The 18588-nt window shown below is 35.1% G+C and overlaps 1 protein-coding gene across 2 annotated transcripts in view; it reads left to right on the forward strand.

Moving 5' to 3' along the window:
* Window positions 1-217: 217 nt before the first annotated feature.
* The window catches only part of LOC136027242 (GTPase-activating protein CdGAPr-like), a 225586-nt gene continuing 207215 nt past the window's right edge, over window positions 218-18588 (forward strand). Inside the window, exons 1-2 of one of the 2 annotated variants that reach the window (XM_065704309.1) lie at window positions 230-344; window positions 13184-13341. In XM_065704309.1, the coding sequence (XP_065560381.1) occupies window positions 13298-13341 (44 nt within the window). In that variant the 5' untranslated portion in view covers window positions 230-344; window positions 13184-13297. Of the gene's footprint in view, window positions 345-13183; window positions 13342-18588 lie in introns of both variants that reach the window. The other variant, XM_065704310.1, reaches the window with a different exon arrangement.

Below are 18588 nucleotides of genomic sequence, written 5' to 3' on the forward strand. Positions count from 1 at the left end.
GTGCAAATACTCGCCGATATTTGATTTTAATTAAACTAAATACCGTTGAGAGAAATTTTGTTATTCTTGAAGAGCAGCAGTCAAAATATTGATTGCAGGAAGCCTAGAGCTATTTTAAACTTTTAGAGCAGAAAAGACTATGTGTTTTTAAAGAGATTAAGATGGATAAGTACTGCTACCTATAAAGCACAATTACAAATCACAGGTAGTAGTTGGTGTGTTAGTCTGTGAATGGGAACTCGCAAATAAAAACAAAATTTTGAATTCTGCCTTTCCTGAAATCGAAATAAACCAGGCTACAAAACTAATCTCTATGGTCAGACGAGACGTAAAGGACTATGAAGGTAAAGCCTTTGTTTATCAGACAGTAGAGTATAGGTTTTTAATACAATGAAAATATATTTCTATATGAAAAGGATAAGATCAGTTCACTTTTAGGTATTGATGAGGTAGGATATTCCCAGTAGTAAATCTAGGTTTTTTCCTTACATAAATCCACCTAGTGAATATGGGAGTACAATTTAATGCATATTTCGGTAAATTGATGACAGTGCATATAACTGACTTGCCAATAAAGTGAACATACTGCTTGATGCCTTTTTTTATGTTCTTTATGAATATAATAATTAATTCTACTACAAATTCAGATTTAAGTCCTCTTTGAGCTCTTAGAAATGACTAATTTTCAGTGAAAGTAAGATATATCAGTTTTTTTCCAATAAATAACAGGCTTACCACATTTTCTCAGTGCTGTTTTTGGTTGTTTTTGACAAAATAATAGTACTTTTTCTCAGTGTTAAAATTATTTATGGTAAAATTCTAGTTAATTGACTTCTTGCTATCTCAAAAAGGGTCATGGTTAGGAAAATGAAACTTTTAGGAATGGGTCTACAGGCTAAAGTATGTCCTGGGAAGGTATTTTAAAGAACCCACCTCTACTCCTTCTCCCTCTAGAGGGCCCTAAAATTTGCGTACATGATGGGTCTATACATATTAAAATTTTGATAAAACAACATTTTACCTTAATTTTCAGTTACTAGTTGCTTTTTCTCTGCCTTTACTTCTGAAAATGCAATTCCTGTTATTTGAGTAGAATTTTGAGCCATATCAATGTTTTTTTTCAAAATTTAGGAAATGTATTTGCATATCTTTAAAACCTTATAAAATGGAATTGAGCAAAGTTATGAAGCTGAAAACAATCTTGTTGTACTTCAATTAAGCAGAAGATCTATTTCGCAAGGTTTCACTTTTATAACACACATATTTTTTAAGGTCATCAAAGGTCAGGGCCCTCTAAAGGGACAAGAAGTGGAGGTAGTTGCTTCAAAATACCTTCCTGGGACATACTTTAGTCCATAGATTTATCCCTGAAAGTTTCATTTTCCTAACCTAAACCCTTTCTGAGATAGCAAGAAGTCAATTAACTAGAATTTTACCTTATTTATTATAAGCTTAGGTCAAAAAGTTCTTAAATATGAATTTGCAGTAGAAGTAATTATTATATTTGTAAAGAACAGAAAAAAGGGCATTGAGTGGTATGTTCACTTTATAGGTAAGTCAGTTATATGAACTATTATAAATTTACTTGTATTTCAACCTTCTTCCCACATTTATTGTGAATTTGGGGTACAGTATATGACAGATATAATATCACCTTACCTTAATCCATTTGAGAGCTTTACAGTCCTCTGGGCCTATAGTGCTCTTGAGTTAATGGCTTCCATTCAAAAATCCACTGCCTCATCTCCCACTCCTTGTCGAGTTGATATTTTCAAAACTGGAAGGGGAGAGTGCTGGCAGTTGATTCCTTCAATTGATTATAGTGGTTTATAACCTGTCTTGAAAAGTATTCTACATTTGACAGATTCTTGATCAGGAGCTTAACTTTGGCAGCTTCTTGGAGTATCCTCTTGTGTGATGATGGCTGGCAGTATGGTTGCCAATAATGCTGAGTTTGTAACTCAGCATTATATTGCTGTGCATACATCTGTAGACAAGTGTAGATAGCTTAAATTGCTTTAGTTGGTCTTCACATGCAGCTGATTTTAGGCTTTTCATGCACTTTGTTCCTTGCCTCTGAACATTTTCAATGAGCCTTGCATCTTGCTGATATGAGAGATCAACAAGGCACATACCAACATTGAGATGATAAGTGCATCACTGGATACAAGTGGCTCTCCTAGTTCTGTTGTTCCTTAAAGTGCCTTACTTTACCCCTCCCCCTCCCTATTGCCCAAATATATAGCCCAATTTCTATATTCTTCATTGATTTTTGCGTCATGTTGTCAACCATGTTCTTCAAATAGCCTATAGTCTATTTAATGGTGCACAAGCATTGTCAATGGCATCAAACAATTGATAAATTTATGGAGAATATATAATTTAATTTGTAAATTTGCACAATAGGGGGGGGGGGGTGGGACAAAGGAAAGTGAAGCACTCTTAGGAATAGTATATGTAATAGGCATGTTTTAGAATCTTTTAAACCAGTTTTCAGAATTTTATTGTGTTTCCTTCTGGAAAGGGCAACCACTGCAATGGTGCCAAAATTTTATTTAAAATCATTTAAAAATATGGATAGGCTTTTGTAAAATAGCACTAAATAGTAAATCAAAAAGTACAACTCTTTTTATTTTAAAGGGTTTCTTTCAGAAGAGCCCCTCTGGTAAATATTTTTTGGTTGGTCTCTTCTGAAGAAAACATGTTAATAAATTAATGGCAGTACTGTTTGTATCCTTATTTTATGCTTTTTCTAAACATCATTGTCACTTTTCTGACAATGAAACATTAAATATAGTATAAGTAGTACCATTTGCACACTTAGCCATCTTGCACACTCAATCCAAAGCTGCTGTTGTGTGGTGGTGCCAACTCTAAATTGCTAGAGAATGGTCCTTGAACCACACCTACCATGTGCTCACTGTTACCAAGTGGGCTTAAATTGCATCTCTTTAGCACTCTCTAGTCGTGATGGTTTGTTGCTTGACTTTAACACAATGACCATATTTATTGCCATCATCAACTACAGAGCATCACAGTTCTTTCAAATAATTCACTCCAAAGGGTAAATTAAGGCAATTAAAACCTTATTTTATATTGTTTCCAAATATCATGGTTGCTTTTCTGATAATACACAAAACCCCTACCTAATAGTCTCAAACATAAATATAGCCTATATATATATATATATATATATATATATATATATATATATATATATATATATATATATATATATATATATATATATATATATATATATATATATATATCCATTTATCTATAACTCACCAAGGAATATTGAAAATGACACTGAAGATTAGTGAAAAAAGAGAAGAGAAAAAACCAACTCAACAATATCATAACCAACATATATAACACAACACTCAACAAAAAGAAATTAGATCACACAACAATAAGCAACAATATCATTGCTAAGAGCAAAAACAATCTAACCAGTGTCATGATGGAAAAAGCAAACTAGGGGGTCAGCAACAGACACAACATTATTAGTATTTGAAATCATATTGGATTTCACACTGACGAGCAGTGCACAAGCATCAATAACACCATAATAAGATACACTATTCCTGTTTTTGAACTGGCTGAATAAATGCATCAGATATTTACAATGAAGAAAGGGAATTTACTGCTAGAGAACAAAAACTATTGTAAAGGCAAGATAAGCCAATATGGTTATAATGCCCTCTATTTGGAGGTATCTTACCATATGAAGCACAAATACTTTTAATATATCAGAAATCAGCTCAGAGTAGGTTTCAGAAATTGACAGGCAAAACAACATACCAAGCCACTTAACTTTAACGAACAGGTAATGAAATTAAACCAAGGTCTAGTGGAGATACAGAAGTTTTACAATTAAATCACAAAAACTAACTTATGAAAACTCTGAGCCAAGCCTTGATAAGAGAAATTAACTAAAAGGACATCATCAGCATATGCAATATAGCTATAACCAATATCACAGCAAAAACAGTAGGAGATAGATGTTTCAGACAAGTAGCAAGAACACACTTACATGATATATAAGGAGATAAAACACCTTGCTGTCTCACTCCTTTCCTAACTGCTACTGGATCATTAATATGTGACAGCCACTTAATACACACATTAAGATTCTCATATTAAGTATTAAGTGGACTGCCCCAGGGAACCATCTTTGGACCAACTTTATTCAACATTTATATTAGTGATGCACCAACTACAGTCAAAAATAAAATAAGTCTTTATGCTGATGACTCCAAACTCATTGGACCTGTCAATACACCCAATAAGAGAGGCTCAATGCAGAATGACCTATAGGTACTTTCCCAGTGGGCAACTTTGTGGAGGCTTGAATTCAATGTGAATAAAATGTTGAACAATCCAATTTGGAAAGAAAGATGAGAAATGCCCTTATCATATGTTAGGGATGGATGGATCAAGACAGACTATTATCTTGTCTGAAGTTGAGAGAGACTTGGGGGTCATAATCGATAAAGAATTAAAATCCACTATGCACACACAGACAGCTGTAGCCAAAGCACTCCAAACCCTTGGCATTATAAAAAGAACAGTCACTAGTAGGTCACCTATGGTGATGACTAAATTATATAAGGCATTGGTCAGGCCTAATTTGGAGTTTGGCATGTGTGTTGCTAGACTCCTCAACAAAGGTTACCAGCAGAAGTTAGAAGCAGTTCAGAGACAGGCTACAAAAGCAATTGTGGGCTGCAAATACTAATACTACTTATCCCATCTGAAGAAACTGAAACTCTCCACTCTTGTCTACAGACATAAAAGGGGTGATATTATTATGACGCATAAGCTCCTGAATTCTAACTCTCCATTAAATAAGCCATTTCAAATTGACCAGTCTGCCAGAACTAGGGGGAATAGTTGGAAACTATATCAGAAGTGAGCTGCCACTAGACTACACAATAACTTCTTCACTAACAAAATAGTGAATTTGTGGAATTTGCTCACCAAAGAAGCAGTCACTACCCCCAGTACTGCTGCCTTTAAAAGAGCCATTGATGGAGAATAGTCACCAAAGCCATGGCAAACTGAGTGGGATGCCGTTCAGACGTCCAACCATCATCATCACTAACCAGCAATTCTACAGGATTTAATCCTTATCTCGCTGGACAATGCGATTTAAGGTAATTTAAGGTAATATTATTATTGCAGTACAGAAATAACTGAATAATCAATAGAAATGGAGAATAAGCAAGGGAATACACAGCTCAGGTATAAACAACAATATTGAAAGTCCAAGAAATGTCTTTTGGGCAGTAATGCATTGAGCATTTCTGAGCAAAAGCTTCCTACACCTGAAGAAAGGCAACATCTCATCTGAAACCTTGTTGAAACAACAAAAAATCATGCTTAAAAGTTATTTCATATAAAACGTTTGTGCAGGGAGCCAGGATTTTCTCCCCTTCAGAAAAAATCCCCCACATGTGAAATTGATCAGGCATGGAGAAAGTACAAAATAGTTAACTGAAGGTGTTGATCAGATATCCTAAGGGATAACAAAAGGATTAGATATCAAAAACAGTTGTAGAACAGAGGTTGGTTGGTCTCCAATCACTTTCTACTTATAAAAAAAAGACTAGAATTCACAATTTCTTATCAAGTGAGTATCTTCTGAAGTTTCTATGACAACAAGGGGGAGGATGTGGTGGCACCCCTCCTATAAAATAAAGTTACCAAGTGCTCCTGTATATCTAGAAGATGTTGATTTAAGGAATTACTGTAGCAGATCATCATTTCCATCATGAAACATATTTTAAATTCACCAAATCATTCCACCTAAAAAGAAAATGTCACAGCACATTCCTTAAAATACCTTATGCTTGGCAAATTTGTTGTCCATTTGGAAAATCAATATCTCTTCAGTTTATTACAAGTGGTGGACAATTAGCTTACAAATTCTAATATATTTGATTGGTAAATTTAACTTGAAATAATATTCTTCATTAAAGCTCTCTTTAAGATTTCTATAGAAGAATAAACTAGTCTAAGCGCTTGCGCCAGCACCCCAATGTTGAATCTGTTGGTCTTCTAGCCTTGCCTTTAAATCCATATAGCCCTAATAATTTATTTGCTGTTTTTCTTCTGGTGATGCATTATATAACAGTTTGCTCCATTCTTGATTTCATAAAGTCTAGTTTTGCCTGAGTAATCATGATGCAATTATGGATAAAAAATAACATCTGAAAGGATTTGAAAATATAGATAACAACTCAAGGAAACATGCTGCATATTACAAAGTAAAATTCCTTTGCACATATTCCTAGAGCTATGTCTGGGATCATCAGGGGGGTGTGGGTGTATTGTCAGAAAGCTGACCATGATATTTGGAAAGAACATAAGATAAGGAATCTAATGGTACTTATATCTTATTTACGTATCTCCTTCAAAGGGGCCCTAACTCCATGGTATAACATAGTGGATTGATTTCTACTTGACAATATAAGGCCTAAGGTTTCATCCCAACTGCTGTAGGACCTGTAATTGCATGGAGTAAAATTCTAGAGGGGGTGTTTTTTGTACCTTGGAAAGTAGATGAATTAGGTTAATGAACTTATCAGGAATAATTCTAGAACCTAAACTATGTCCTTGGAAGATATTTCGAACAATCTATCTTTTTGTCTTCCCTCTCCAAAGGGTGCTGACCTGAATGAACTTGAACAAACTTTGTGCTATAAAAATAGAAGTTTCAGAAGTAGATCTACAGAACACATAAAGCTTTACTAAGTCCTACTCTGTAAGGGTTTAAAGAATTTTGAAAATCGTGTATTAAATTAAAAAAAAATATTAATCTAGTATGGCTTAAGATTCCACTCAAATCATTGGGATTGTGTTTTGTAAACCTTGAAACAAAGGAAAGTAGACTTAAACAGAAAATTAAGGAAAACATATTCTTTTCAAAAATTAGAACAATTAGACCTGCCTTCTATGCAATTTTCATTAGGGGGAGGGGCTGAGGAAGAACGGTCTCAATGTTTATTATGTTTGGAAAGGGTACTAAAAGGGGACTGGATAGGTATATTTATTTTTTCTTAGTTCTACATAAAAATACATAAGGGATGTTGTGTTATCATTACTTGTGCTTTTAGACTCCTTTAAGGCTCAAAATAGAATTTACAACAATAGCAATTAGTATATTTGGAAAAAAGCACTAAAAAATGTTTGAGTGGTCTGTTCAACTTTTAGCTGATAAATTATCAAGACGTAAAAAATTACCATTATAGGGGTAGTAATCACTACCACTGCAATTTCATCTCAGCCCTCATGGGGCTGGGCATAGCCCTAAACTATTTGCAAAAGTTTACTTGTTTGGTTGGTTTGCATTATTTTACTTTCTATATTCATCAACAGCTTGTTCATAATGCTAAATAAAGCCAATTAAAAAAAAAGCAAACTCTTTTATATACCCTAAGGCTATATCTTGTCCTGTTAGGGGGAATGAAATCACAGTGGTAGTATTTATTGTATTTGGAAAGCATTAAATGATATATTTCTTTTTTTTCCATCTGATTTCTGTCCGTTACATTAATTAGTTTGTTTTGAAAGAATGCTCAAAGATTCATAGCATTGGTAATAATTTTGGGAAAGGGGTGTGTACTCCCTATATTTGAATTTTTTGACATTTTCATTGTAAAAATTGAAAAAAACACCCCTCTCCAAAAAATACGTTTTGCCCCCACCTCCCATATTTTTGGGGATTGACACCACTAGTGTATTGAATGGTAGTGTTACGTTTATCTTTTAGCTAGCAAATAAATATGAAAAGCCTGAATTTACCTCTCAATTTTCACTTGGTATAATTCAAAGTTCTAAGCTGAACCCTGAAAAGTAGTTAAGAGATGTAAATACATCTCCAGGAATGAATGTAGAGTCTAAATTATGTCCTATGAAGGTCTTCTGAAGTACCTACTTGTACCCCTCCTCCCTTTGATGGGCATTGACCTTTTTTTAGATAAAGTTTGTCTTAGAATAGCATTCTATTAATATTAGAATATGCTATAAATAAAAACATTGCATACACACCTTCCAATCAGGCTGCAGTATATTATATAGGAATATATCTGCCAAGAAGTGTTATAAACATTCAGAAATAGATCTACAGAACTTCTAAGGCCCATAGAAAGTTTTTTTTTAGCTTTATACCTTTGCTAAATCCTGTTTTACGTGGTTTCAAAGAGTTTGTCAAGTGTCTTTAAAAGAAAAGGTAGTTTTGGTGGATTGAGTGGAACTTGTTTTGTGGTTCAGCCTCAACTGAGTTTGGTGAGTCAACCAATAATAAAATCTTGTTAAATCAGTCCACTTCCAAATTAACTATAATAAAAACTAAGTTCTTACTTTATAAAACCATTAAATATTGTTTATAGGGGGCAATAATTTAAACTATTTTTTTTTAGTTTTTACATATCCCCCTCCCCCCAACAAAGTCATAGAATCTTAATGAAAATCACACCATCAGATTTAGTGTATCAGAGAACCCTATTATAGAGGTTTCAAGCTTCTATCTGTAAAAATGTAGAACTTTGTATTTTTCAAACAGTTCGTGGTAATGAACTGTAGTAAGGAGCGACCCGGCTCAATAGTAAACGAAACTCTAAAAACGGAATTTTGTACTAAAAGATACATCAAAAGAATAGGATTTTCGTGCTGATTTTAAATATATAAGTTTCATCAAATTTAGTCTTTGTCATCAAATGTTACGAGCCTGAGAAAATTTGCCTTATTTTGGAAAATAGGGGGAACCACCCCCTGAAAGTCATGAATCTTAACGAAAATCACACCATCGCATTCAGCGTATCAGAGAACCCTATTGCGAAAATTTCAAGCTCCTATCTACAAAAATGTGGAATTTCGTATTTTTTGCCAGAAGACAGATCACGGGTGCGTGTTTGTTTGTTTGTTTTTCTTCCAGGGGTCATCGTATCGACCAAGTGGTCCTAGAATGTCGCAAGAGGGCTCATTCTAACGGGAATAAAAAGTTCTAGTGCCGTTTTAAGCGACCAAAAAATTGGAGGGCATCTAGGCCCCCTCCCACGCTCATTTTTTGCCCAAAGTCAACTGATCAAAATTTTGAGATAGCCATTTTGTTCCGCATAGTCGAAAACCAAAATAACTATGTCTTTGGGGATGACTTACTCCCCCCACAGTCCCCGGGGGAGGGGCTGCAAGCTACAAACTTTGACCATTGTTTACATACAGTATTGGCTATTGGGACGTGTACAGACGTTTTCAGGTCTCCTTACTTTCAGCTAAAAAAACTAGTTTTTTTTTCATTTAATTGCCAGAAGAATGGTGTGTGCTTATTTTATTTTTTATTTATTTGTTTTTTTTCCAGTGGTGATCGTAACGACCCAGTGGTCCTAGATAATCGTGAGAGGGCTCATTAAAATGGAAATAAAAAGCTATAGTGTCCGTTTTGAGTTACCAAAAAGATTGGAGGAGAACCAGGCCCCCTTTTCCACCCCTTTTTTCCACAAAATCATCTAATGAAAATTTTGAGACAACTATTTTGTTAATCATAGTCGAAAGGCCGAATAACTATGTATTTGGATATAGCACGCCCCCCTCCCCCCGCAGCCCCAGGGGAAAGGTCTAATTATAAAAATTGCCCATTATTTACGCATAGTACTTGTTATTGGGAAGCATGCATACATTTTAGGTGGGGGGGAGACGATTTTCCTGGTGTTTATTTTTTTCACCGGGGAACTTTCCATGGGGAGGAAAGTTTCCAGGGGTTGAACTTGTCAAAAGAAATTATACATTGGGGGAATTTGCCAGAATTCCTGTACAACATTCTATTCATATTTCTTAGTTTCTCTTTTTCATCTTAATTTTACGCGTGGAGTTGTTAAGGGTAGTTGTCCTGGGTAAATTTTCATCAGAATTGAACTGTCTAGAATATATATCCTCGCGGATATATATCTGTGGGTATTTTTCTGTGGAGGTGGAGAAACTGAAACTGATGTTGAAACTATGATGGATAATCGAATAATTTTTCCCTCAAATAATCAAATATCTTGGCTTTTTAAGCTAAACAAGGCCGTATCCAGAGGAAGGTTAGGGAATGTCAAGCCCCCAAGTTTTTGTCCAACTTGTAAAGAGATAACTAAAACGTATATAGGCAATTTTTTGATACGTTTTTATTTTTTACCCTTTGAAAAATCCCGGATTTCCTGGGATTAAAAAAAAAGATCCGAAATTAAATAAAAGACGTTTGTTCGCCTCTGAGTCCAAGCAAATTCAGTCCCAGAATTTGCATACAAGTCCAGTGGAAATTGTCCGTCATGTGTCAACCCAAAATCAATTCAATCTTTCATCCTTTAGTTCTATGACTATCTACCTTGGTTCTGCCCTAGGAATGAATTATGGACGGATGGATGATAGATTTATCTATCAACTAGCTGTTGGGGTGGCGCTTCGCGCCACCCCAACACCTAGTTGGTGGGGGCGCTTCGCGCCCCCCCCCCAAGCCCCCCCGCGCGCGTAAGTCGTTACGCGCCATATTAGTTACGCGCCATTGTAGTTGTGTCCCTATGTCCCACCTGTGATATATATATATATATATATATATATATATATATATATATATATATATATATATATATATATATATATATATATATATATATATATATATATATATACATATATATATATATATATATATATATATATATATATATATATATATATATATATATATATATATATATATATATATATATATATATATATATATATATATATATATATATATATATATATATATATATATATATATATATATATATATATATATATATATATATATATATATGTTTTTAACTACGTAAAACTTGCGAATATACAACATTCTTTGCTGTCCCATTGTCTGTGCATATAAATAGATTGTCAGGTTTACCGACTCTTGAACATGCAACATATAATGGTCCATGGGAAAACAATCCGTATTCAGATCTATACCTCATGATTCTAATGATTGCCCTTGAGCTTTGTTGATGGTGATTGCTAATCGACCATTCCCTGAGTCGCCATCGTCATTTATATATCCCCCTGTGCACCCCGGCGTCCCCTTTGTAGTTATGTCCCTGTGTCCCGGTCGTCATTTATATTCCCTGTGTCCCGGTCGTCATTTGTGTCCCGGTGTTCCAGTCTGTGATTTCTCTTTGAGTGTCCCGGGCGTCATTTATATTCCTTGTGTCCCGGTGTCCCGGTCGTCATTTATATCCCCCTGTGCCCCCTGGCGTCCCCATTGTAGTTGTGTCCCTGTGTCCCGGTCGTCATTTATATTCCCTGTGTCCCGGTCGTCATTTGTATCCCGGTGTCCCGGTCTGTATATACATTCGTTTTTTAGTTTTGTTTTTCTCCTTTATTTTTTTCCTTTTTTCTTTTTTTTCTTTTTTAGTTTGTTTAGATTTTTAGATTTTTTAGTTTTTTTATTAGTTTTTAGTTTTTTTGTAGTTTTTACCATTTTTTTAGTTTTTTTAGTTTTTTTTTTTTACTTATGTCCTGGTCGTCATTTATACTCCCTGTGTCCCGGTCGTCATTCATATTTTTTTAGTTTTCTTTTTCTCTTTTATTTTTCAGTTTTTTCCTTTTTTTTAGTTTTTTTCTTTTTTAGTTTTTAGTTTTTTTTTTAGTTTTTTACCTTTTTTTAGTTTTTTTTAGTTTTTTTAGTTTTTTAGCTTTTTTAGTTTTTTTATTAGTTTTTATTTTTTTGTAGTTTTTGCCTTTTTTTATTTTTTTCAGTTTTTTTTTTAGTTATTAGATTTTTACCTTTTTTTAGTTTTTTTTAGTTTTTTAGCTTTTTTAGTTTTTTTTTCTTTTTAGTTTTTTTTGTAGTTTTTACCTTTTTTAGTTTTTTTCTTCTTTTGTATTAGTGTGAAATAATTCAGACGTCATATGCGGACAAACATGACGTCACCTGATCCACACACAGACAACTTATTTTTATATATATAGATAAGTGAAATGACATCATTTTTATACAATCCCTATAAGGGTTTATGCCATATTTGCCTCTCACTCATTTGAACTATTTGTCTTTGCTTTTTCTACAAATAGCCAAGGCTTGATTTATGCCCGCAGCTACTCGAACAAGCACTCAACTGAAAATAAGGAGCAACGTTAAAACTTAAAACGAACATAAATTATTACGTATATGGCGTATTATGTATTACATAGGATGTTGGCTTTTGCTCAACACCTCATTCTTTAAGCTAAGGTTTGGATTTTGGCCCAATTCTTTAAGAACAATTTCTGAAACACCATTTTTGCATAATTGGAGCAACAAGAATTTTTTTTTCAAAAGCACTAAAAAAAAACAGCGTAAATAGCGAGGTGTGGAGAATGAGGCAACCCCCTTCATATACGTTATAATTTCTGTTCGTTTTATTTTTTAATGTTGCTCCTTACTTTCAGTTGAGAAAAACTTGTTTTTTTTTTTATTTAATTTAAAGGCAAGAGGCAACAAAACGTTTGCTCATGCATTTACGCCATTATAGCCAAATTATTGTCTGATACCTGGTTCTGGTACCAGGCTGCGTGGATCATGTGGTCCCTGAAGGAACATATGTTCTTTTTGATCATTTTGAATGAATCAAAACGAATCTTACAATTTTGATCCATTGGCCAGGGGTAAAGGTGACACAGGAGGGGAACTGGTTGTCCTATAGCTCTCAGAAAAAGACCTAAATCGTCAAATTTTCAATCGATTGAGCCACCTTCCAAATTTGTACGATCAATGGAGTAGCTGGAAAACTGTGATTTCAAAAATAAGCTCAGAATAGGTTTTGACAAGTTTTAAGCTGAAGAGAATTATAGCCAAACTAAGTTATATTTTGGCACCAAGTTTATAAACTGATACACCTAGCATTTACATTCCTGGAAAACACGGTGCGTGTAAGTTAATTCTATACCTCATAGAGCCCTGCCTGTGGTTATTCTAATCAAATAGGAAAATTACATTGAATAACGAAAATATTCCTAGGAAAGGCTAGAGTTCCTTCTAGATTTCTCTTCTTCCGTGCCATTGTGTATACCAATTATATTTTTTGAAAAGCCTGTTGAATGGCTTCTGAAGAATACAAATTAGAAAGTGTCACAGAAACCAGATTTTCTGCTGTTCCTTGAATATTTTTTCTTTTTCTAGTTGGAATCTGCGTATTGCTATTTCCCGATGTTGTTTACCTGAGTCTGCTTCAGTTAAGGACTAGAACCGTTTCGCTCTGATTAAGAAACTGGATATATTTCCCTCTTTTAGGCTATGCTTCCCTCTGTTAGAAAGTGTTTAAGAGGCTCAACTGAAACGTAAGTTGTGTATAGTAGATAAGAAACTAGGGCGAATGTAAAACAAAACTATTCTCCCTTATGCTGGTATCCCGTTTTTTAAGCGCGTTTGTACAATATAAAAATTGACACGAAGTGTTTCAAAGCCAAAAGTGGGATGAGGAAGTAAGTGAAATATTCAAGAATGTCTGCAAAAAATAATCCAATAAAGTGGAGCAAATGCTCTACACAACTTTTTTTTCCAAAAAAATGGCATTTTCTTCTAAAACTGTAGTTTTTCTGCTCCTGGTCTTCCAACGCGGGAAGCTATCCCCTGTCTTCCCATGTTATAGCCTTTTTAAAGAGTGGCTCAGTATCTGTAGAAATTTATTGCCTACTTGTAGCTGAGCCGGATCAACATTTCAAAATTCCATGTTAAAAGAAGGCTGCCCCATCGACTTGCTATGCAATTGCTACGGTATATGCGACTGTGGCTAAAACTCAATTTGTTTCGAACACAATGAGATAAGATAAGATTTATTCATCATGAAATACACATATAATATTACATTTTACTATTAATCCAAACGGTCATTGGCCCTAACACACATTAAAAAGTCTTTTTAGAGTTTGGGCTTTAAATCCTGTAGTTTTGTTTAAATTTTTGTGTTTTCAATAAAGGGGAAATATCGCTGTTATAGTTATAGGGGGAATTGTAAACGGTGCAGTCCTATTCTTACGTTAATTAGAAAAGATATTTTTCAAAATGAAACTTCAAATAAAAATAAACGGTAAAAAATAAACGGTTAAGAGCAAAGACAGGCGAAAAAAGAAAAGTACTGTACAGTGATTTGATTAAAATTTATTCGGTATAATGTGAGAAATTCGACCGTAACAAATCATGCATGTGAATATACTGTGAAATAGTTTTTGAAACTTGGTGTAGTGGTCTAAGAACGAAAAGTTTTCAAGTTAGTCTATCTACTGCCCATTTGATACAGCCAAGACTTTTTCTTTTTATTTATTAAGCATTGATCTGTTACCCAGTAGTAAGCTTCGATCTAGCAGAAAACTAGGCTGGTGAGCCAGATGCTACTTCAAAATGGTAAATACGAATTTGCTGTGAAATGTTCTTGACCAATCGATTAATAAAAAAGAAAAGAATTCAAAAATATAGTTATTTTACATGCTTGAATAGAGTTAGCAAGTTCTGACGAGAACTGGGCTATCCAATCAAAGGTGTATGTATTTTTTTGTTGTTGAAAAATAGGCTTATGCCTTTTTTTCTGATAAATAGTCGAGGGAGAGGGGGATGTATTAGAGGGACCATGGACCAACTTTGTTTCTCCAGCCATTTAGATTAAATATCCATGCGCTATTCTGCTTCAAACAAGTTACAATATGTAAATATTCATTCCCAAGGATGTCAACAATTTAGTTTAACTGGTCGCAGGGGCTGGGTTATAAGGTGATCACTCAAGGGCTCGCTATATACCTCCGGTTGTTGAGCATGATGATAAGGAGATTCAATCCTAAGGACACATACAGACAACCTAAGGACATATTTGGGCTGAGGTAGCCTAATGGACTGTTGGCTATGGTGTTGAAGACAATAGTAACGATTTTGGGGAGAATGACCGATTATCAAAGGTGCTAATATTCAAATTCGGTTTTTAGCCAGGGAGACTTTACATAATTCTAGGTTGCTTATTTTTACACTCCAGTTGCTAGTGGCCATCAGTTTCGTGCCTTGGGAAATCCCTAAATTTCGGAACTCTAAAGCCTGCTACTACCTGGACCACTAAAGACAGCAGTTCAAAATATACTGGGATATAGCTCCTTGTCTGTAGCTATGGGCCTATCCGATTTAAAGTGAATGTAGGCATTTTTATGTGGATCGTAGATGGGCTTGGAAGCTGCATATGCCTTAATCAGTGTCCAATTGGTTCAATGTACTTGTGCCATAGGTTTCAGGCCGATGAATGAAGAAATAAACTTGTCTGCCTTTCTTATACAGAAAATTCAGCGGTGGTTGTGGTGTTGAAGGTGCTACGGGACCACTTTGGTCCTCTAATCATAAATATTGAAACCTGGCATGATGCCTATGGAAATTTGTGTCACATGCCTAGGTTTCCGCGATAAGGTCAAAGAGGATTTCCCCAGAGATGATTGAGCAATCTCTGGTTGCTGTTTTATCTCTACACCCACCCTCCCTCATTCTGAGGGGCTGAGGCTGGGAGACTATATTTTCCACAAACCTTGATCCAGAAGTGTCGCTGTTGAGCAGTACATCAGTCAACGATTGTGTCTTCCGGGGATGGATTGTCCGTGGTCTGAACATCAGTCATCAATATGCGATTTTCCGTAAATAATTTCGAACTAGACATCGAGTTTATAGCACCCAATCTACAGCATCTAGTAAACATGATATCTTTCAGGCGTCAATTTACGGCGGAGTCTCCCGCACGCCACAACAGCCTCCTCTCTGGTTTGTCGACCAGTGCTTATTTACAGCGAACGAGGCTATGCGCCAAATGGTACTGCAGCCTTTTTTATACAAGGAAAACTTGGACTCCTGAACTATTTATCGGGCACGGACACAACCGAGCTCTATCCACTGTATCCTTTCCTTCAACCTCGATCCGAATCATGAATTTCGTTTGCCATTTTATGTGATGTTATCTACGCTCAATCCATCCAATCTTGGCAGTGTATTCCGCAAAATACACCAAATCATGGTCAGACACTGGCGTGGACGACCAGTGGCTGGGAGTGCCTGAAATTAGCAGTAGTAGACCCCTATTTGTGGATTAGTATTAACATGGTCAACTACTTCCATTGCTGCCGAGTACCCTGTCACTGGTCATTACTGCTTCCATTCCTCTGTGTTACTGCGAAACGCAGAAGACGAAATGACGAATCATTACAAACAATGAACAAAAATAGCTAGCAATTCTAGGTGACAGCACATATGGAACTGTGGAGAAATGCACCCTTTTTCATTTCAAAATTTTCTCTTTGTTATTCTAAGAAGACGTTTCGGCAATGGGATCAAGGAATCGTCGCGTACCATAAGCTCTCTCGATTTTGGTCCAACTTCAGTCGAAGCAGATCCCTTCCAGTTTGCTTGCTAGAACGAAAGCTTGACGGAACAACTGGCTAAAACAATAGTTATTCCTCTCTGACATTGACATAAAACTCCACTTAGCGCACACATTATATTCTAGCTTATTGACAAGTAAAAATCATCCTTGCTGTTACCAGGGAAAAATTATCCGCCTTTTTTTGAGAATTTAATGTCATATTCATTAAACTAGCCTGAGGTCTATACTTGCCGCAAAATATAATGGATATTAGACTCGTACCTCTTTCAAACAGTTCGTGGTAACGAACTGTAGTAAGGAGTGACCCGGCTCAGTAGTAACCGAAACTATAAAAAATGGTATTTTAATACCAATATATACGGAGTTTTATGCTGATTTAAAAAAATATAATTTTCATCAAGTTTAGTCTTATCCATCAAAAGTTACGAGCCAGAGAAAATTCGCCTTATTTTCGAAAAAAGAGGGAAATACCCCCTAAAAGTCATAGAATCGTAATGAAAATCACACCATCAGATTCACCGTATCAGAGAACTCTAGTGTAGAGGTTTCAAGCTCCTATCTGCAAAAATGCGGAATTTTGTATTTTTTTGCAAGAAAAAAAAAATCACGGATGCGTGTTTATTTGTTTTTTGTTTTGTTTTTCCCCAGGGGTAATCGTATCGACCCACTGGTCCTAGAATGTCGCGAGAGGGCTAGTTTTAACGGATATTAAAAGCTATACTGTCCTTTTTAAGTGATAAAAAAATTGGAGGGCACTTAGGCCCCCTCCCACGCTCATTTTTTCCCGAAGTCACCGGGTCAAAATTTTGAGATAACCATTTTGTTCAGCATAGTCGAAACATCTAATAACTATGTATTTGAGGGTGACTTAATATCCCACAGTCCCCGGGGGAAGGGCTAATTAAGTTATGAACTTTGCCCATTGTTTACATATAGTGTTGATTGGGAAATATTTTCAGGGGGGATTTTCTCTGGTGCTGGTGGGGGAGGAGGTTACATGAGAGGATCTTTCCATGGAGGAATTTATCATAGGGGAAGCGAATTTCCATGAAGGGGGTGCTGGATTTTCCAGCATTATTAAAAAAAACAATGAGAAATTAAATAAAAAACAAGTTTTTTCACCTGCAAGTCATGAGCAATATTAAAACTCAAAACGAACAGAAAGTATTACGTATATGAGAATACCTCGCTCTTTACGCTAAAGTATTTTTAGTAATTTCAAAAGAGCTATTTATTCTAATTAAACTGTCGTTGTTATTCAGGGGTCATTCTTAAAGAATTGGAACAAAATTCGAACTTTAGTGTAGAGAGCGAGGAATTGACGAGGGGGCGAACCCCCGCATATACGTAATAGAAATATACGATTATAGAAGTTCGTTACGTTAGTTAATTTGTAAGTCACGTATATTTATTACTAATAAAAATGTTCGTAAATAAAATTAAAAGTTCTAGTGGCTTTTTTAAGTAACCAAAAAAATTAGAGGGCAACTGGGCACCCTCCCCCGTCCATTTTTTCTCAAAATCGTCTGATCAAAACTTTGAGAAAGCCATTTCGCCAAAAGAAAATAAAATTAATATGCAAATTTTGTTTTAATTATTCATGTACGGTGAGCCAAAATCAAAACCTGCATTAATTTAAAATGTTGAGAAATTAAACAAAAAACTAAGTTTTTTCAACCGAAAGTACGGAGCAGCATTAAAACTTAAAACGAACAGAAATTATTACGTATATGAGGGGATTCGCCCCCTCCTCAATACCTCACCCTTTACGCTAAAGTATTTTTAGTAACTTCAAAAGAGCTGCTTATTCTAATTAAACGGCTTTGTGATTCAGGGGTCATTCTTAAAAGAATTGGAACAACATTCGAACTTTAGTGTAAAGAGCGAGGCATTGACGATGGGGCGAACCCCCTCATATACGTAATAAAAACATACGAATATAGAAGTTTGTCATTAAGTTAATTTGTAAGTTACGTGTATTTATTACTAATAAAAACGTTCATAAATAAAATTAAAAGTTCTAGTGGCCTTTTTAAGTAACCAAAAAAATTGGAAGGCAACCAGGCCTTCCCCCCTTCCTTTTTTCTCAAAATCGTCTGATTAAAACTTTGAGAAAGCCATTTAGCCAAAAAAGTATAACTAATATGCAAATTTCGTTTTAATTATTCATGTACGGTGAGCCAAA

This window comes from Artemia franciscana, chromosome 5 (genome assembly GCF_032884065.1).
Source record: "Artemia franciscana chromosome 5, ASM3288406v1, whole genome shotgun sequence".
Taxonomy (NCBI): Eukaryota; Metazoa; Arthropoda; class Branchiopoda; order Anostraca; family Artemiidae; genus Artemia; species Artemia franciscana.